This window comes from Oncorhynchus clarkii, chromosome 20, assembly GCF_045791955.1.
Source record: "Oncorhynchus clarkii lewisi isolate Uvic-CL-2024 chromosome 20, UVic_Ocla_1.0, whole genome shotgun sequence".
Taxonomy (NCBI): Eukaryota; Metazoa; Chordata; class Actinopteri; order Salmoniformes; family Salmonidae; genus Oncorhynchus; species Oncorhynchus clarkii.
The window spans coordinates 30960365-30982056 of NC_092166.1; the positions used below are offsets into that span (position 1 = coordinate 30960365).

At 46.3% G+C, this 21692-nt stretch overlaps 1 protein-coding gene across 1 annotated transcript in view; it reads left to right on the forward strand.

The window, feature by feature from the left end:
* LOC139376189 (GREB1 like retinoic acid receptor coactivator) overlaps window positions 1-19499 on the forward strand; it is a 45722-nt gene extending 26223 nt beyond the window's left edge. Inside the window, exons 13-33 of the mRNA XM_071118472.1 lie at window positions 293-592; window positions 822-950; window positions 1299-1433; window positions 1614-1811; window positions 1999-2179; window positions 2470-2662; window positions 3246-3379; window positions 8063-8405; window positions 9055-9170; window positions 9290-9534; window positions 9715-10289; window positions 10591-10693; window positions 10841-10996; window positions 11189-11328; window positions 11699-11860; window positions 12586-12790; window positions 13933-14098; window positions 14827-15196; window positions 15373-15573; window positions 16213-16351; window positions 16639-19499. Coding sequence (XP_070974573.1) covers window positions 293-592; window positions 822-950; window positions 1299-1433; window positions 1614-1811; window positions 1999-2179; window positions 2470-2662; window positions 3246-3379; window positions 8063-8405; window positions 9055-9170; window positions 9290-9534; window positions 9715-10289; window positions 10591-10693; window positions 10841-10996; window positions 11189-11328; window positions 11699-11860; window positions 12586-12790; window positions 13933-14098; window positions 14827-15196; window positions 15373-15573; window positions 16213-16351; window positions 16639-16802 — 4355 coding nt within the window. The 3' untranslated portion in view covers window positions 16803-19499. The remainder of the gene's footprint in view (window positions 1-292; window positions 593-821; window positions 951-1298; window positions 1434-1613; window positions 1812-1998; window positions 2180-2469; window positions 2663-3245; window positions 3380-8062; window positions 8406-9054; window positions 9171-9289; window positions 9535-9714; window positions 10290-10590; window positions 10694-10840; window positions 10997-11188; window positions 11329-11698; window positions 11861-12585; window positions 12791-13932; window positions 14099-14826; window positions 15197-15372; window positions 15574-16212; window positions 16352-16638) is intronic.
* Window positions 19500-21692: the final 2193 nt, after the last annotated feature.

Below are 21692 nucleotides of genomic sequence, written 5' to 3' on the forward strand. Positions count from 1 at the left end.
TCTCAATTACCTCATGCAAAAACCCATTGACTCAATACTGGTACTCCTTGTATATATCCTTGTTATTGTTTTTGTGTTACTATTTCCTTTTTTATTTAGCAAATATTTGTCTTAATTATTAACTCCGCACAGTTGAGAATGGGCTCTACACTGTTGGGAAATTAGATTTGATTGTCTTGTTCACATTATAAAAACATAACAGCATCATCCCCCGCAAAACACAGCAAGTAGACATGGGAAACTGTATTTCTTTCCTCTCTTCACCTCTCCTCTCCTTCCCTCCCCACTCCAGGTTCGGAGCAGATCCCTCTGAGGGAGGAGTTTGAGCAGATCGTGCTGAAGGCCATGTTAATTTGTCCTGGAGGTCCCTCCATCTCTCCGGCCCAGCTGCCCTGGCTGGCCCGCCTGGAGGCCAGTGTCTCTGGGGGCAGTGTCCAGGTCCTGGTCACCTACAACTCCCTGGGAGAAGGCATCTCTGAGTCCCTGCGCTCGCTCTGTGACGGACCGCCCTACCAGCAGTGCCTGCCCACCTACGTGGTTATTGTGTGTACCTCCAAGATGAGCGGCAATGAGTTCTGTGTGCTCGCCCTGGGTGAGTGTTCCTCCATACAGCCTGTACACTGCAATACTTAGACGTGGTGTGTCTGTATTTTTATAGCATACTAAAGGGAGTAATTACAGTAGGTGAGCCTTGCCTGTGACCTTAAGACTTGCGTAAGCTCCCAGAGCTAATGCCTAGGCTTTAGCTCTGCGGGCTAGCACAGTTGTATGGCGCAAAGGAGACTCGGGCTCGTTCAGACTCCTCTGTATGGGTCTTACAGGGAAGTACCAGGCACGAGCGCTAGCCGAGGGAATGCTCACCACCAATGAGTTCCTGAAGGAGATCAGCTACGAGCTCATAACAGGGAAAGTCAGTGTCCTGGCGTCACACTTCAAAACCACCTCACTCGGTGAGTATACCAGATGCCTGGGGACACGACATCAATGGGAAACACTCAAAGGTCATTTCTAAGGAGGAAAAGTAATGATTTAGGGTAGCCCAATGAATCAATCAATCAAACAAACATGAGCTGTGTTACAAAGGCATCAAGGACAATGGCACATATTTACCTTCCTAAATGCCGACTGGCCCATTCCAGATAGGCAGTCACAGGACTGAAACGAGACATTGTGCCACAAACAGACAGACATCAATATTTAATGAGTAGATTTTGTTTCTGTAGCTGCTGTGTCTGTGTGCGTGTGCGTGTGTGTCTCTGTGTCTGACTGGTGGTGGCCTGCTATGCTGTTGTTTCCAGGGGACAACCTGGACAAGCAGCTGGTGCGTATCCAGCGGAGACGGAAGGGCCAGGTCATCCAACCCTTCCAGGGCGATGTCACTGACCACATCCACTCCCAGGATGCAGCCACCATGGTGCCACCCTCTGAGTCAGGTGAGGCACAGCCTCTGTCTGGCCCCTCTTCTGACCCTTCCTCCTCTTTCTGCTGGAGACTCTGATGCTATGAAGCTCCTGGATGGATAGATATGATAAGAAGCTACAGTATATACTATATACTTGGCTCTAAGTTTCCAGTATGATGACATGTGTCCCCCCCCTCCCTCACCCCTCCAGAGCTGCTGAATGAGATGTTTCAGATCCACCCTCCCCAGCTCAATGTAGCCAGGAGCCTACTCTCCCAGGTGTGCTCCATAGCAGACTCAGGCAGCCAGAGTCTGGACCTGGGACGCTTTTGCAAGGTGGACTTCCTGGTTCTGGTCCCTCCGTCCCACATCCTGGTGAACCAGACTGCTCAACGCATCCGACAATCAGGTACTCATGATTAGGATCGAACGGCCGCACTGGGCAATACTACAATGGGTGAATAAAAATAGTTTCTAGTTGGTTGTGAACAAGAGGTCCATGTCAAGACTATCTCTGCCTGTTTTTTTTTTTTTACAAGGTTTCTTGGTTACTTGCGTTGGACTTTTTGTAATCTCTTTCTGCCCATCTCTTAAAGGAGTGCTAGTGGACCTGGGTATAGAGGATGCGTCCTCAGCCCACCAGAGGTCCGACAAGTATGTGGTGCGTCTCGACGGAGACGTCCACGGCAAGATGGAGGCCTTCATGAGGAAGGTCAAACAGAACCCCTACACCCTGTTTGTCCTCATCCACGACAACTCCCACGTGGACCTGACCAGGTAACACACACACACACACACACACGCATGTCGAACACACACACACACACATTTGAGTATTGAAATTGTGCCGCCGACACTTGGTTCTGACAGATGTAGTAACTGAAAACATTGATACGGTTAGAAGGTCTGTCGTCGGCTGCGCAGTGTACTGAATAAGAACAGAACAGCCCAAGCCAAGACAGAATAAGACAGAAGAGCAGAGGCTTCTTTTTAGTCATACATATAGAACAGGACAGAACAAGTTTCCCCAAAGGAAACCTCTTTTTTGTTTCCGCCTCTCTGTGTAGTGCCCTGTCTGGTTCGGTGTGCCACGGAGAGCTTCAGGGTCTGGCTGACAGGGTGGTAAACTGCCAGGAGGTTCTGGAGGCTATGAATCTGCTGGTGCTGCAGGTCAGCTGCTTCCCATTCACCCTGCAGACACGACAGTCCCGCATCAGCGTCCACAACGAGGTGCACTGGCCAGCCAACACCGAGAGCTTGGTGAGTGGCCCTGCGCAGTGGTTCATCTCTGCCACCTGGTGGCAGCTATATGGAATTACATGTACATTATTTGAGTAATTCTAGCAGACACTTATCAATAGCAATTTACAGTCAGTCAGTCAGTCAGTGCACATTAGCGTTTCTTGGGGGGGGCAGTGCCCCTGTGACAACAATTTTAGACCCCCTTGTGGCCCCCCTAAATGTGAAGTGTGAAATAATTTGTACATAACAAATTTTTGCAATCGTTCTTTTTTTTTTTTTACATACGTTATTAGACAGAAAATGCAAATAAATTGTTGAATGATTATGAACATGGGCTTTTGCCTGCTAATGCCTGCAATGCAGTGAAGAAAACGATATGACAATAATAACATCTAATGTAACTGGCCCCTCTAACAGTACAACTGCCCCCCCCCCCCCCCCCACAATTTTGGGGGAGTGCCAAGAAGGAGGCACTTTGGCCCCCCTATTGGTGTCTAGTGTATATATAAATTATTGGTCAGACATGTAGATGTAACTAATAGACAGAGAGATTAGTCAACTTGCTTAGACAGCAGCTGATGTTCCTGTGTTCCACCCATAGGGGGAGCTGTCTCCTAAGGAGCTGGTGTACTTTGGCCTGAGGGACTACAGCAGCTCTCTGAAGTGGGGGGTGGCCAGTCCCATCCTGCGCTGTGACGACGCATTCGAGAAGATGATCAACACACTGCTGGAGAGGTCAGTCAGTCACTTGGGGTCAGGGTTTAGGGCTCATAAAATCTCTAAGGGTGTTTTAAAACCTCTCTGGGATAGGCGGGACACTTGCGTCCCACCTGGCCAAAAGCCAGGGAAAATGCAGAGCGCCAAATTCCAAATAAATGACTATAAAAATCAAACTTTCATTAAATCACACATGTAAGATACCAAATTACAGCTACACTCGTTGTGAATCCAGCCAACATGTCAGATTTCAAAAAGGCTTTTCGGCGAAAGCATAAGATGCTATTATCTGATGATAGCACAACAGTAAACAATGAGAGAGTAGCATATTTCAACCCTGCAGGCGCGACACAAAGATTACCTGTAAACTTTGCCAAAACATTTCAAACTACCTTTGTAATACAACTTTAGGTATTTTTAAACGTAAATAATCGATCAAATTGAAGACGGGATGATCTGTGGTCAATACAAAAAGAAAACAAACTGACGCTACTTTTCTGGTCATGTGCCTCTCTCAAACAGTCCACTTCAAGTGACTCTCATTCAAGATGGCCGTACTTCTTCATTACACAAAGGAAAAACCTCAACCAATGTCTAAAGACTGGTGACATCCAGTGGAAGTGGTACTGCAAGCAAGTCCCTTAGAAAAGCAAGTCCCAATGAAAATTCATTGAAAAGACAGTGACCTCAAAAAAAAAATCTGAGTGGTTAGTCCTCTGGGTTTTGCCTGATACACAAGTTCTGTTATACTCACAGACATGATTCAAACAGTTTTAGAAACTTCAGAGTGTTCTATCCAAATCTACTAATAATATGCATATCTTATCTTCTGGGGATGAGAGGACTATATTCTTTGGGATAGGGGGCAGCAATTTCACTTTTGGATGAATAGCATGCCCAAATTCAACTGCCTGCTATTCATCCAAAAGTGAAATTGCTGCCCCCTATCCCGAAGAATATAGTCCTCTTCAGTGGAGGCTGGTGGGAGGAGCTAGTTGAGGACAGGCTCATTGTAATTACTGGAATGGAACAAATGGAATGGAGTCAATGGTTTACGTATGTTTTATGTGTTTGATACTATCCAATACAGCCATTACAATGAGCCCGTCCTCCTATAGCCCCTCCCACCAGCCTCCACTGGTCCTCTTTAAAAGAACCGATCTCAGTCCTCTTTAAAGTGAACTCTGGGGTATAAAAAAAAGCTAAAGAACTCAGTTCTCTTTGTATTCACACTGCCCTTGCCTTTGAATGAGGGCACCCAGACATTTTGCCAGTTCACTTATTTTTGTGGTCCGAGTCCCCTTTGCATTCATATTGCTAGGTTTTGAAAGAAACCCAGATCTTTTTCAAACATTCACTCAATGCACTTTTTTTCCGTGAACCTGCACATCATCATCTTCTCTCTTTCGTGACACCGATGTCAGGGGTTATAGCAGGGGAAACGTTGTTCCAATAGTCTAGTGTGTGGTGTGGGAATAATGCCAAGGGAACCTGAGGAGTGTTGTGTTCACATAGCCTTCAAAAAGGGAACCAGACTGCTAACCTAAATCGAGGTGGTCTCAGTTCAGTTTGCTTCAGGGGCTCTTTGTTTTATTATTATATATATATTGTCATTTATACCCCCTTTTTTGCTTCCAAATTTCGTGATTACGATCTTGTCTCATCGCTGCAACTCCCCAACGGGCTCGAGAGAGGCGAATGTCGAGTCATGCGTCCTCCGAAACATATTTATACCCCCTGTTATTATCTGTATGTGAATAACTCACATCGGAGAGTTTGGTAAACTGCAAGCATAATCCTTTCCTCTGGTATAACATGTTACAGGTCATGACATCATAATCAGACACTCATAATGCACCTGTTTATATAACCTAGATAGGTGCCCCACTAGCGCCATCTCTGGGTTGGCATTATGCCCATTATCTTAACATCTTCCTTTCCATTTTGATACCTTAGTGAAAATACCTATTTACATTATCAACACCTATTTTATTTTTATAAGATTAAAAAATGAATTGTCCATCTCTTAAGGGACATAGTCCCCATACCGCAGGGGCGGTCTTATGTTATCCCTTTTTCTAGTGTGTCGCACTGGTAGCATATTGGGCACCTCTGGGAACCTCAGGTCCTCTCCTGGCACCTCTGGGATGTTGGGCACCTCTGGGAGCTTCAGGTCCTCTCCTGTCACCTCGGATGTTGGGCACCTCTGGGATTCTCAGGTCCTCTCCTGGCACCTCGGATGTTGGGCACCTCTGGGAGCCTCAGGACCTCTCCTTCCTCTTCCACATTCTCCTGAAATTGTGGATGCACGGTTGGCAGAGAACTGCCCTGGTGGGATCTTCCGCGACTCCTCATTATGTGTCCTGCCCACACCATCCAGAAGATATTCCCAGTCTCCCCTTATGGCCCTCCTGTGTCCTATGCTCTCCTGAACTAGGGGTATGTCCTTCCGGTTCCTTCGATACTTTCTTCCCTTTACTTCCACTTCATATGACCTTGCGCTGACGTGCCCTATGCATGTGCCAAGACTCCATGTGACATCTCTGGCGTAAGGTGACAGGAGCACTCTGACAGCTTGGCCTTGTTTTATTACAGGCAGATGTTTTGCATGCTGGTCATAGTAATGTTTTGACTTGTCCTGACCTGCACGTTTGTGTGCCTGAACATCCCCAATTACCTTTGGTGCGAGGAGCTTGGGAGCTGTTGGCAACAGAGAGCGGGTGCGTCTAGACATTAAGCTCTGTACAGGACTGCTGCCGAAGCACAGGCTAAATGGCGTGCCACACATCTGTGCCTTCCAGCATAGCCTTTGTGACGCGAGTCTTTGCTATTTTCACTGCTGACTCCGCCTTTACCATTACTCTGACTGTGGTAGGGTGAGGAGGTCACATGATGGAACTCCCAGGTTTTTGCAAGCAAGGAAGAGTCTTGACTCGTGAACTGTGGCCCATTATCCGGTACTACACCACTGTCAGGTATACCATATATGCTAAACTGCTGCTTACAACAGCCAATGATGCAGGCGGCTGTTGTGTCAATCACTTTCTCCACCGCCCCAAAAATCGGAATAGTTGTCCACTACAATCGGAAAAGGAACGTGAACAGATCCATTCCCTCTTTAGGACGTGCTGGTACGTCATGTGAGTGCAGCGTTTCCTTTTGCTGCTTAGGTAGATGAGCATTACATATGCTGCACACAGCCACCAAATGTTACATTTCTTGGGTCATGTTGGGCCAGAATACTGAGTCTCTGACTTTCCTGAAACTGACTTCAACCCCTGGGTGCCCTGCATGGATACGAGAGAGAATAGTCGGGTGTAGAGTTCATGGCACTACCACCCTGTCGCCTTTGCAGATGACCTCTTCCTGCATTGTGAGTTTGTCTCTGTCCAGTAGTCCCTCACCAGGATGGGCGGACTCTCTCTTGTGTCCAGCCAGCCTCTTAGGATCTTCTCGTGTGTCACGTGTGCTCCTTCTCCAGCCTCTAGGTCACCAGGCTGCTCGTTAGAGCGCACACCTGTCACCAGCGTTAGGCGCATAATGGACTCACCTGGACTCTATCACCTCCTTGACTACCTGCCCTTTAAATGTCACTCCCTTTGGTTTCTTCCCCAGTCGTCATTGTTCCTGTTTCATGTCGGTGCGCTGTTTGTGTTTTGTGTTCATTGTTTCTTTTATTTATTCAAACATTCACTCCCTGAACTTGCTTCCCTACTCCCAGCGCACATCGTTACACCGTGTCTGCGGGGCGATGATTTGATCAGTAGCATGGTTCATATCTTCAAACTGAGTAGCATGGTTCTGGTCTCCGATTGGAGGCGTGGGTTCAAATCCCAGTTCTGACACCATGTTATTATCTGTATGCGAATGACTCACATCGGAGAGTTTGGTCAACTGCAAGCATAATCCTTTCCTTACAAGTTACAGGTCTGTTTATATATCCTAGATAGGTGCCCCACTAGCGCCATCTCTGGGTTGGCATTATGCCCATTATCTTAACACTGCCAAACCACGCTTCTTAACCCCCCTTTGCTTAACCCAGAAGCCAGCTGCACCAATGTGTAGGAGGAAACACCGCTCAACTGACGACCGAAGTCAGCCTGCAGGTGCCCGGCCTGCCACAAGGAGTCGCTAGAGCACGATGTGCCAAGTAAAGTCCCCCTGGCCAAACCCTCCCCTAAACCCGGAAGACGCTGGGCCAATTGTGCGCCACCCTATAGGACTCCCGGTCACAGCCGGTAGTGACCCCGCAACACTGCAATGCAGTGCCTTAGACCGCTGCACCACTCGGGAGGCCTCTCTGGGGGCTCTTTTGAAGGGTCTGAGTTCCTTTGGAGTGTTCACGCTGTACAAAAATTGTCTGAAAGGGACCTAAGGAGGTTTAGGGACTTCCTCTCTCTCACACACTCTCTGTCATAAAAGTCAAACATATATATATATATATATATATATATATATATATATATATATATATATATATATATATATATATAGATATATATATATATATAGATATATACACACACATCTTTCATTTTTATTTTATTTCTTACATATCAACAATTTTTTAAAGTTTAAGTTCAAGATCATCAGAAAGCCCATGCTTGACCAGCTCCCCCAAAAGCTGCTCAACCAGTTCACCTGGACACCAAACCTGCCTTGACACATCTAACACCACCACCTCTCCTCTCCTGGTTGCAGACACCCCCACCTGCACAGCATGGTGATCAGGAGCTACCTGTTGATCCAGCAGTACACTGAAGCCATGATGGCTCTGACCTCCTCACCTTCACTACGGGATCACATCACCCCGGAGACCCTGGCCATGGTGGAGGATCTGATCAGTGCCCCGGGCCGGGAGGGGACCAAGGGCCGGGGCCACATGCTGCTGGTCCGGGTGCCCTCTCTGCAGCTGGCCATGCTGGCCCGGGAACGCCTGGAGGACGTCAGGGACAAGCTGGGTCTTCAATTCTGCTTCGCTGTGCTGCTGGGAAGCCCTGCCACCGAGCTCAGCCTTCCACGACACTTCGCTAACCGACTCAGGGTGAGACGAGAGGTCAGGAGGGAGGGCAGGGTGGCCAATTTGTATTTGCCTATTTTTACATCTTAAAGGCCCAGTGCAGTCAAACATGTGATTTCCAGTGTTTTATATTTATTTCCACACTATGAGGTTGGAATAATACTGTGAAATTGTGAAAATGATGATAAGAGCTGTTTGAAAAGACCGCCTGAAATTTCAGCCAGTTTTGGTGGGTTGGAGTTTTAGCCTGCCTGGTGACATCAGTTAGTTAATAGCACAATAAGAAAGAAAATTCCAATCTTCTCTGCCAATAACAGCTAGTTTTCAGTTTTCCACTCCACCACTCCAAGACAGGCCTAGCAAAATTCTTGCTTGAGAAATTGCTCTTTCCCAAGAAGCTATGTATATATATATATTATATATTTTTTTGGGGGGGGGGGGTCATTTTAATTGAAAACAATCACAATTAAACAAGTACCTAATTGTTACCCAGAAATGATTTGATATTGAGATGACCTTGAACACCACCCCTCTCTATGAAAGAAGTGGTTTGATGAAGATGTCTTTAAAAAAATGTCATCATATCAACGACTTTCATCAGACTGAGACATAACAACCTGGTTTTAATTTGGCTCCGAAACATTTCTAATTGTGTGTTGTGTTGTTTCGGCAGGCCTGGCGGGGCTGTGAAATTGAAGACTGGGTCCCTCACACCTATGAGGATCTGGAGGGTCTTCCCTGCATTGTCATCCTCACTGGAAAAGACCCCCTAGGAGAAACCTTTCCAAGGTACTACTGACATGACAGCATCTACATCTGCCGTAGAAGGTGCATCGTCAATTGGATTGACTTTGTAGAATCGATTAAAATCCTCCACCTCACCTTTATACTGGTTCTTTCCCCCTTAGGTCCCTGAAGTACTGTGACCTGCGTCTGATCGACTCCAGCTACCTGACACGTACGGCCCTGGAGCAGGAGGTGGGTCTGGCCTGCTCTTACGTGTCCCTGAGGGTGGTAAAGGAGCCCTGCAGGTCCATGGCCCCCAAGAACCCAGAGACAGACAAGACCAGTGGCCCTCAGGACCCAGACCTAGAGCTGCACATGGACCTGGAGAGGCCCCAGAGCAACAGCAGCGCTGCTACCAGAGGCCCTGGTAGGTCGCTGGACAAAAGTGACCCAACATGTTTAGGAAATGGGGACGAGATGATTGTTGTAAGGGTTTAGAATACTGCGTAGTGATGGTGTTACAGTTGTGTTTATGAAATCATTTTGAAATACTGTACTATGAGTCTGAACTCTCTCTCTCACCGTCCAATGCCTCTCCCTTCCTCAGGCTCTCTGGCAGAGAACAGGGTCAGCTCCTCTGACATCCCTGACTCCTCCCAGAAGCCCTCCACCTCCTCCTGCCCCCCCGGAGGCAAGGCGGGCAGCATCATGATGGAAGACGGGACTGGCACGACCTCAACATCCCCCCGCCGGGTCAAACAGGAGTGTGACTCCCTGGGCAGTGCCACCTCCCGCCCTTCCAACGCCCCTTCCTCTTTCTGCTCCTCCTCCTCCTCTTCCTCCTCCCCCTCCTCCTCTTCGACCCAGCACCCCAGCCAGTCTACGCAATGCGGCCGGGGCAGCAAGTCGCCTCGGGTCTCTCCCCGGACTGTCATCCTGTCGCGCGCTGCCTACAACCTCCTGGCTGGAGAATCAGGGAGCCAGCTGAGCTCCTTCTCCCTGCTGCCTCACGCCGATGTGGGCTGGAGCAGCCCGCTGAGGCCCCTCTTCACCCCTAACTTACAAGGGTCAGAGCAGAGCCTCTTCTACAGACAGTGGACCGTAGCCAGGCAACATCATGCCGACCACGAGGCCCCCCCAGGGCCACACCCACGACGCCTGCTGCTCAGCGGGCCCCCACAGGTTAGAGACCATACACATATTAATACATCACCTCTTGTCTATCAATGACAGCTTCTCTCCTGTACAAGTCATGCATCGTATTCTAGAGCGGCATGCTGGTATTCATTTTCCTCACTTATCCCTCTTCAACCAAAATAATATTGACCTAGTTGTATGGAGTCCTAAGAGGCCATTGTGTATAATGACGGTATTTGAATGGATATCGCAGATTGAGTGGCAATGGCTGCATGCAATGAGTGTCAGTGGTAAAAACCAGATAGGTTGTGATCGGTTGAACAACTCTGTTTTGTCACTCTGATAGGTGGGGAAGACGGGTGCCTACCTGCAGTTTCTACGCATCCTGTTCCGTATGTTGATTAGACTGCTTGAGGTGGATGTGTATGATGAAGAGGAGCTGGAGGAAGGTGAGGAGAGCAGGATCCCTTAGTTAATATTTTCTTTATTTGTCTGTTCCTCTCTCTCTCTCCCTCTTTCTCTCTCATTTTATCTCATACTGTCTTAGTCGAGAAACTGAGGCTGATGTCAATGTATGTTGTATCGTTCTCTTCTAGTGATGACGGATATGTCCGAGGCCACACCCCCAGCCAGCACCCAGTGGCCAGACATTGAGGAGATCCGCAAACTGTCCTTCGACCTCTTCCCCAGAGACCCTAAGTTCAGGAGGGCCAGCACTGTTTACAGTGACAAGATGCCAAAGGGCTTGAAAGGTTAGCAGAAATAAACTCTTATTCCCATCCCTGTCATTGTAGGAGGAAGCTGCCCTTGTTTCCCTGATTCAGGGTCAGATATTGCTGCGCCTTCTACCTCGACTTCTACCTCAAGCATCACTGTCTATGTATATTGTACATGCAGCTTTGTCCCATAGCATATGGGTATAACTGTAATGTTTGTCCACGCAGATCCTAAACTGGAAGGAGAGAGCAAAATGCCTGTGAAGAGGGAAACGGTGTCGATACGGCTGAGTATGTTCGCAGCCCACAATGCATTTCACCATTGTGATCAGTGTCACCATTACTGTGAAGCCAGCCCAGCCACACAGGTGAGTACACAGGGAGGGAAAAGAGCCTTGTACAGTATTTAGATATTAATAAACGGCCCTGGGAACGAAAGGGTAGCTAGTTTGTCATTGTGAAGAGATCATTTGTCTCAAGGGAGAACTTGATTTATTGGCTTAACGCCTATTGCTGCGTTGTTTGGTCTCAAGCCCCTCCCCCCTTTTCTAAACCTATCGAAAAACCACCGTCCAGCTTGTAGAACGACTGGTGTGCTGAGCGGGTCAGCCTTTTGTGCTGAGACGTGTGCTGACCGGTGCAGCTCTGTCTGTACTGGAAGTGTACATGTGTGTAATAATGTGTGTTATGCGTGTGTAATGTGTGCGCAACCATGTGCGTGGTTGTGTTTGTGTTCAGCTGTCGGAGTGCACATTCCACGCCTTCACGTTCTGCTCGTCCATGCTGGGAGAGGAGGTGCAGCTCCACTTCATCATCCCCAAGGCCAAGGAGCAGCACTTTGTCTTCAGCCAGCAGGGCAGTCACCTGGAGAGCATGAGGCTGCCCCTCATCTCTGCTAAGGTAAAGGGTGATGGGGGAAATCAGTGGGGATTGGGGGAAAACCTTGAGACAGCCCTCGAGTTCTAAGAATGTTTTTTATTTGATTTTTTAACCGTTATTTTACCAGGTAAGTTGACTGAGAACACATTCTCATTTACAGCAACAACCTGGGGAATAGTTACAGGGGAGAGGAGGGGGATGAATGAGCCAATTGTAAACTGAGGATGATTAGGTGACCGTGATGGTTTGAGGGTCAGATTAGGAATTTAGCCAGGACACCGGGGTTAACACCCCTACTCTTACGATAAGTGCCATGGGATCTTTAATGACCTCAGAGAGTCAGGACACCTGTTTTAAAGTCCCATCCGAAAGACAGCACCCTACACAGGGCAGTGTCCCCAATCATGCTGTGCCCAAGATGAATGTTATCAATAGTGACAAGGAATGTTCTCATCCTTCAGCTTCTGTAATCAGTAGTGCATTCTATGTGCTTAAATGAAATAGTGCCATAAGCAACACAGGCACACACATCATCATGTTACAAGGAGTTGCCACATTTCACACACAGCGCGAACTATGCACCTATGTGTCTCTCGTTCGCTCACTTCAGTTGTTTGATGCTACTAGGCCCTAGCCTAGTGGAACCAGCCTGATAGCTCAGTGGTCAGTCTGCTTGATCAGGCTACCTGCACCGTAGCCTGCTGCACTATGCGTCTTTAACTACAGCTCTCCTTCTCCCATCCCAGGACCTCAGTCTGTTGAAAAGTCCCATCTTCACCCCGACCACGGGGCGCCAGGAGCACGGCCTTCTCAACATCTTCCACGCCATGGAAGGCACCGACCACCTCCACATCCTGGTGGTCAAGCAGTACGAGATGCACCACTACAGGAAATACTGGCCCAACCACATCCTGCTGGTGCTTCCTGCCATGTTCAACAGTGCAGGAGTTGGTGAGTGTTTGGGCCCCTGGGTATAGTTTCCCCTAGGTACATATCTAGGATCAGCTTCTCCTCCCTCAATCCTAACCTTAACCATTAGTGGGGAAAATACGAAACTGACCCAAAATCAGCGTCTAGGGGAAACTTTGCTCTACTCCGAGTGTCTGGCAATCAGTCATTTAAATAGGTTAACTCATTTTATTGGTTTATTATCCTCAACCCTGCTTGGAGAGTTGCAGTACTACAGTTTTTTGTCCCAGCATAGTGCTCAGTAAGGTGTTTCCCTGCTGAGCGGTAGCATTGAGGCCCATAGTCGTTTGTGATAAAACACTCAACAAAGAAACCATAGAGTTGCCTTGCGATGTATAAACTATATTTAGGCATTCGTTTAATTATACACAAATGTATTTTACATTCTTAGTTTGCCCAGTAGCTTATCTCTCTCTGATGATAATGATGCATCTACAGCAGTCTGTGTGAAATTCAAGAGATATACTGTGTCTATATTGCCATCTGTTGAGTAAAGCATGTTTGGACACATAACTATAGTAGGTACTTGAGATTTGAATATGGCAGGAACCAAAAGGGAAGGGCCCGGCCAATGAGAACACCAGCAGGCCAGTAGTCTGATATATGGATCCACCATTTAGGTGTGTAGTCTTTCTGGATGGACCAATAGTGTTGCAGTACAACAAGCACATGCCAGGTGCAGTAATAGGGGCATTGGGTAAAGGCTGACCAACAAAGTAAAACTTGGAATTCAGGTCAAAGTTCAGACTGTCATGTGAGTTGGAGCTTTAGAGTTGGAGGTGAAACTGTGGTAGAGTTCTTGGGTCAGTGGTTGACTAATGTTTTTCTACTGTGACCAAACAAGCTGTAACTATGGCCCACTTAAAGCTGTTGGAATTGACCTTGGTCATAACTAGACACCAGACTTTTTCCTGGTCAGGTCATGTGGCCAGGCAAATAAATGAAATATCAGTGGGTCTCCACCAGCATATGTACTGTATCATTATAGTTATTATGGGGCAGCATCCCATTAGGGAACTTGTGTGTCCCAAATGGCACCCTATTCTCTGTATAGTGCACTACTTTTGACCAGAGCAACCACTGTCAGTAACATAGCAGTAACATTACTGTCGTATCTGTCCCAGGGGCGGCTCGGTTCATGATCAAGGAGCTGTCATACCACAACCTGGAGCTGGAGAGGAACCGTCTGGAAGAGCAGGGGGTCAAGAGGCAGGACGTCTGGCCCTTTATAGTCATGATGGATGACTCCTGTGTGCTCTGGAACTCACACCAACCCCAGGACAGCAGCAGGTATGGGTTACAACAGACCCAGCAAACCAAAACAGGTTCTGTGAACATTCTCAGAACATTTATTAGGTTGCCCCAAAAAGTTCTAATAACCCCAAAATTGTCCAGTTGTGCTGATTAATATATAATGTTTGTATAAAACATTCACCTGGTGTTGTAGGACCGTTCCCAGTGTAACGGTTGTCGTCCTCAGTAGGAAATATCGAAACGGAAAATAACCACCCACAAACGAGAGTGGGAAAACAGGCTACCTAAAAATGGTTCTCAATCAGAGACAACGATTGACAGCTGCCTCTGATTGGGAACCATACCAGGCCAAACACATAGAAATGTAAACACAAGAACAAAACATAGAATGCCCACACCAACTCACGCCCTGACCAACCTAAAATAGAAAAATACAAAAGGAACTAAGGTCAGGACGTGACACCCAGAACATATTTTTTTAAATATATATATTTAAATGTTTTTGGGATGTTATCAACCTAATGTAAGATAAAACCCTAACTGGAACTTAATGGGAAAGTTAGCTAATGTCCTGGGAATGTTCCCGGTTTGCTGGGGGAAACTGACACATGCACTCACACAAAAAACACCCCAGAAGGAGTCCAATTATTGGTCCATGGCTATCCATCAGCAATGAATTCTCAGAAAGAACCGTATATATCTGGACTCCTCTATCAACAACAATACTAATATCTGTCTCCCCCGCTCTTCCCTGTCTCCCTCAGTGATATGGCAGACACCGGGCCCAGTCTGACCAACGTGTCTTTAAAGACGGTGCTGCAGCACATGGAGGCCACTCCTAAGATCTCCCTGTATGCCGTGTGCGGGGCCCGCAAGTGGAGCAGTGCCCTGGCCCGCCGCCTGCCAGCCTTGCCCTTCTCCCGATGCCACCTTCACGACTTTGTCATGCTCAACGTTGAGCTGACGCAGAACGTCCAGTACGACCTCAACAGGTACAGTTGTGAGGAGGTGGATTTCAACCTGAGAGCCAACAGCAGTGGTCTGCTGCTCTGTCGCTTCAACCACTTCAGCTTGATGAAGAAACAAATTCTCTTTGGAGGACACAAGGACTTCCTGGTCAAACCCAAACTCATCGTGAGTGTCCTGCTCCTCCTTTTTTCTACCTCACCTCCTGGTCTGAGATATATATATATTGTGTGTGTGTGTGTGTGTGTGTGTGTGCGCGTGTGCGTGCTTGTACGTGTGCGAGTATGTGTGTGTAGTCTGAAACATAGGATGACTGACTAACGCCTACCCTGCTCCCCCTCTAGGTGATGGAGAACCCAACCCCCATCAGCCCATCCCAGTACATCTGTGCCCCAGACAGTGAACACACCCTCCTGGACGCCCCGGCTCAGTTCCTCCTGGAGAAGTTTCTCCAGAGCTGCAGCCACAGACTGTTCCCCAAGGCAGTACAGAACAGTAGCAACCCCGTGCTGTCCATAGACAGCTACCTCAACATAGGCCCTGAGGTAAGATCCAACCCCTAAACAGCTTCCTCAAAATAAGCCCTGAGGTAAGATCCAACCCCTAGACAGTTTCCTCAAAATAAGCACTGAGGTAAGATCCAACTCCTAGACAGCTACCTCAATATAGGCCATGAGGTAAGATCCAACCCCTAGACAGCTACTGTACCTCAACATAAGCCCTGAGGTAAGATCCAACCCCTAGACAGCTACTGTACCTCAACATAAGCCCTGAGGTAAGATCCAACCCATAGACAGCTTCCTCAAAATAAGCACTGAGGTAAGATCCAACCCCTAGACAGCTACTGTACCTCAACATAAGCCCTGAGGTAAGATCCAACCCATAGACAGCAGTTGTACTTCAACACAGGCCATGAAGTATGCAGCAACTCAGTGCTGTCCATAGACAGCTACCTCAACATAGGCTTACCATGAGGTACGAGCTGAGCTAGTCTGGTGGAGAGAATGTGAAATCTTGATATTCATGAGTCCAACTCATGCATTGATTTTCTGCTAAATAGATTAATGTAAAAAAAAATCAGCTCAGCGCAGGATTACAGTGAGAACAGATCCCACAAACTGTTTCCATTATTAAAAGTCCCGACGGAGATGGCGGAGACGTGACTGTGCTTTCTGCATCCCCAGGTGTCAGTGTGCTACGTCAGCTCCCGACCACACTCCACTAACCTGGACCACCAGGGTCTGGTCTTCAGCGGCCTGCTGCTCTACCTGTGTGACTCCTTTGTCGTCTCTGGCCTCCTCAAGAAGTTCAGCTTCCTCAAAGGTAACTGATGCTACTTCAATGTTGTTGTTTTTCTTAGCCCTTATGTGATGTTAAGTGTAACCTCATCCAGAGTTGCTAAACCATAACCAATATTGGGAGGTTAAGTCAATGTAAAGTATGTGAAGCCAAGGGTTATTCATCTCCAATTAAATTAACTTCACTGATGCCACTTTTCGGATTTGTTCTGTATTGCAATACATGCATATACAGCAGGAAAACCATAGCACCTTTCTGATTGGTTCCCTGACCTATGGCCTCTGACCCCTCACCCCTGACCCTGTCAATAGGTGCCACGTTGTGTGTGATCTGCCAGGACCGTAACTCCCTGCGTCAGACCATCGTACGGCTGGAGCTGGAGGACAAGTGGCAGTTTCGTCTGCGGGATGAGTTCCAGACAGCCAACTGCAGCGAAGACCGGCCCCTTTACTTTCTCACAGGACGCCATGTTTGACCCTGAGACTGCTGCCAGACCTGCCCAAATGGCCCTCCTGTCCCATCCACCCTAACCAGACAGAAGGATACACACTAACCACTGATCTCAGACCAGTTAACAATCACAACGATTCCCTGTCTGTTAGGGGGATACAACCACTGTTCTCAGATCTGTTTAGCCGACCTCCTGTCACACAGACCCTGATTACGCAGGAGTATAACATCTGTTCTCACACCAGTTAACAATCGCAATGATGTCAGGAGATCAGAGAGGAGTATTGGGGGCACATCAAGGCCAAATAGCCCAAAAAATGGACACGTGGCTGTCATCAATGTGGATGTGATGTCTTCTCCTCCTACAGTATGAGCTCCTCCACAACGCTGCGCTATGTTTGGAACAGAAGTGGTTGGACAGTGAGTTTTAACTCAGACTTGTGTTGGGGTCTGTCCCTAATCTGAGCCTGATTCAAATTCAAAGACTTTACTGTGCAAAAATCGGCATTGTCAGTGAACTTCTGTATATGTTGACGTATTTCTGGCTGCAAAAAGGGACTCTCGTCATCGATAATGGGACTTATTCAAAGATAGTAAACGTGGCGCTGTGGCGAACACAGCTCTTGTCGGGATGTCCCGTCACGGACATACACTTTATCTCAGTTTTGAAGGGAGAGGCAGCAACGAGTTGCCCGTCGCTAAAGGAAAACTACTGCTTTTCTCTATCGTCTTCAGTGTCAAGTGTTGTTACTTATTACCCATTGTAATGCTGTTGATACCCCTGATATGAGCCACAAAAGACATCCACATCTGCACCTTGCCTCCTCTCCTCTCCTCTCGCTAAAATCCCACTCCGTTGTTAGATTACTAGTGTAAATATTATAGATTCTGGAGTGTATTAGAACTCTATCATCTAGGTCTAGTATATCCATTTCTATGCTGCTCAGTCAGCGGGAAAGCGTGTAGTTGATATCTAAGCCACTGTGTAGTGTACAGTCCTGTCCACTTACATTTGACTGGCAAGCCACCGTAAGGGATCCTGTTGCTCTTGTGCCTTCATATTGCAACATGTTGTCCCTAACTGAACTGTTCCTATGACAATGTCTTTTTGATCATCTAACTGAGCCAACCAAATGGAGCGAGGGAGAGCAGGAAGAGACCTGTTGACCAATCAGTTAGCTCTAAAGGCTTGATGCTCAGATACAAAGTACAATTCTATTTCATGTTATGCGGAGGATGTATATATCCCAGTAGCTCCCACTACTAGATGAGGATGCTATAGAAATAGCAAAGCTTCAGTGGCACCTCTATCTGTCTTGCTATTGACTGTGCCTGTGGCCTTGTTTATGATTGTAATATTACTCAGTGATCTGTTCTCTGTGACTGATAGTATAGATATATGGCTTAGGCCTCCCCCATATACCTTAATTCATCCAGTCAACTGACTTACAGTTGCAGGGTTTTCACACGAAACTATGGATAATCAGAGAGTGGGCGTGGACTGCTGTCATCATCAGATGAATACTGTAGGTCAATTCATCTTCCTGAAAGCAGGTAGGAATGGTTTTTATATGTTACTGCACAGGGTCATCCAAAGAATATGCCTTATTAAGTGAGGTTGTTACATAGATCACTCATTTGGGGTGAAGGGTAATATTGTAATAAGTCTTACAATGGAGAGGCCAATCCAATTGAATAAATTGTGACGAAACATCTGTCCGGTTGGGGTTAAGAGGTTAAGTTGGATTTGAGGACAACTGTCTGTTGTTAAAAGCTTTGTTTACATTATTAATATATTCAAATCAACCCCGTTACGGCTCGCGGAGGGTTTCTGACCATTTTTGTTTGTTTGTATTGTGTCACGTTTAGCGGTAATGTTTGGGTGTCATGATGATGGCTTTCTGTCTGCATTTTTGTGTGTTTGCCAACCAAGGCGCAAAGAATCTACCTAAGATTTTACCTTCTTACCGTGTTCGTTTCCCTGGCTTTTCTCATGTCAGATGATTCTCATCATTTTTTTTTTTTCCTTCATGAAAATCATGTCCTTTACATGAGAGATTCTTATTTATTTGAACAAGCATTTTGGACTGATAATCGTATGGAAGTGTAATAATATTGATTGCATGCTGACTGAGCGAGCTCAAATCAAGAAAGCGTAGCCTCTTCTGAAAACCATGGACGAAGGCTTTGCACAAGACCAAGAGCTCCTGAGTCTTATCTACTGAATGTTGAGGGGTAGGAAATGTGAACTTGCACTATACAACTTGCCAGCAGCAACAACCCAAAAAGTATTGATCATTGTCATCAGAACTGTACGGGGTAAATGATGAACAAAGACACCGAGAAAATATTGATGACACTATCAGTAAAGACAGACAGTGTTGATTGACTCATCTGATTGATTGATGATCAGACCCTTCGATATTGATCATACCCTTTTGACCCATAGAATGTGTCTTGTTTGTAGATAATTAGATGAACACATGCAGTAACTTATGCAATTTGCTTCTCACAATCTTCACTGAAGTATTATCTGTTGTGGGTATTTAAGTGTCTTGCTAAAGATTTGGCGACCCAACCCATGGTAGGCTTGGCCACAGATTCATCTAACTCATGTTGACTATTGCGGTTGTTCAATATGTGGGCTGTGAACATTTGACTTTGGTGAAACATGCTTTTGTTGTTGGAATTTCTGAATGTAATAAAGTGACATTACAATAAACTAGGGAGTTGTGACGATGTTTTGTTTTATAAGGTGAACTGTGCTCACATTAAACAAATTCAATGAACGGGTACTACAAAAGGTGGATCCATCTGTTTGTTATATTGCTCGATTAAAAAGCACAAGTTTACTTCCTCTCTCCTGCGTAGCATTCTTGTTTTTAAAGTAATCCCCCGAGGCTACGTTTTCGAATAATCTGTTCCTTACGAAATGCTTGTAGTTTGGTAACACAGTTTTTTTTTTTTGTCAATCTATCCCATAACCTTTTTCAACCTTTTACAATGACCCTCTAGTGGTATTCAAAGTTTGAGAGTTGTATTTTAATTCCTAATTCTATGGTCAACCCATGTACTGTACTACGCTATTTATAAGCCATGGGAGGTAGTATTGGGACATGGGTGTTTGATTCACCTCCAACCCCAGTGTGGTGTGACACCAGGTTATATGTCATTCCACGTCTACAGAGTAAATGTAACTTCTATGGAAATGTAATACCATTTTGGGGTGTACAGTGGGGCAAAAAAGTATTTAATCAGCCACCAATTGTGCAAGTTCTCCCACTTAAAAAGATGAGAGAGGCCTGTAATTTTCATTATAGGTACACTTCAACTATGACAGACAAAATGAGAAGAAAATCACATTGTAGGATTTTTTATGAATTTATTTGCAAATGATGGTGGAAAATAAGTATTTGGTCAATAACAAAAGTTTATCTCAATACTTTTATATATACCCTTTGTTGGCAATGACAGAGGTCAAACGTTTTCTGTAAGTCTTCACAAGGTTTTCACACACTGTTGCTGGTATTTTGGCCCATTCCTCCATGCAGATCTCCTCTAGAGCAGTGATGCTTTGGGGCTGTTGCTGGGCAACACAGACTTTCAACTCCCTCCAAAGATTTTCTATGGGGTTGAGATCTGGAGACTGGCTAGGCCACTCCAGGATCTTGAAATGCTTCTTACGAAGCCACTCCTTCGTTGCCCGGGCGGTGTGTTTGGGATCATTGTCATGCTGAAAGACCCAGCCACGTTTCATCTTCAATGCCCTTGCTGGTGGAAGGAGGTTTTCACTCAAAATCTCACGATACATTGCCCCATTCATTCTTTCCTTTACACGGATCAGTCGTCCTGGTCCCTTTGCAGAAAAATAGCCCCAAAGCATGATGTTTCCACCCCCATGCTTCACAGTAGGTATGGTGTTCTTTGGATGCAACTCAGCATTCTTTGTCCTCCAAACACGACGAGTTGAGTTTTTACCAAAATGTTCTATTTTGGTAAGATCTGACCATATGACATTCTCCCAAACTTCTTCTGGATCATCCAAATGCTCTCTAGCAAACTTCAGACGGGCCTGGACATGTACTGGCTTAAGCAGGGGGACACGTCTGGCACTGCAGGATTTGAGTCCCTGGTGACGTAGTGTGTTACTGATGGTAGGCTTTGTTACTTTGGTCCCAGCTCTCTGCAGGTCATTCACTAGGTCCCCCCATGTGGTTCTGGGATTTTTGCTCACTGTTCTTGTGATCATTTTGACCCCACGGGGTGAGATCTTGCGTGGAGCCCCAGATCGAGGGAGATTATCAGGGTCTTGTATGTCTTCCATTTCCTAATAATTGCTCCCACAGTTGATTTCTTCAAACCAAGCTGCTTACCTATTGCAGATTCAGTCTTCCCAGCCTGGTGCAGGTCTACAATTTTGTTTCTGGTGTCCTTTGACAGCTCTTTGGTCTTGGCCATACTGGAGTTTGGAGTGTGACTGTTTGAGGTTGTGGACAGATGTCTTTTATACTGATAACAAGTTCAAACAGGTGCCATTAATACAGGTAACGAGTGGAGGACAGAGGAGCCTCTTAAAGAAGAAGTTACAGGTCTGTGAGAGCCAGAAATCTTGCTTGTTTGTAGGTGACCAAATAGTTATTTTCCACCATAATATGCAAATAAATTCATAAAAAATCCTACAATGTGATTTTCTGCATTTTTCTCTATGATGAAAATTACAGGCCTCTCTCATCTTTTTAGGTGGGAGAACTTTGCCCCACTGTATCTCACTAACGGTTGCTATAAATCCAGCCACTTACAGATTGGATTAGTTTAGAAAAATTTATGTTTCTTATCTTTGTGTAGCATACGATTCAAAACAATCAGTACATGCGAAAATACAGATATTGAAACAAACTATTTTAATAATCAACCT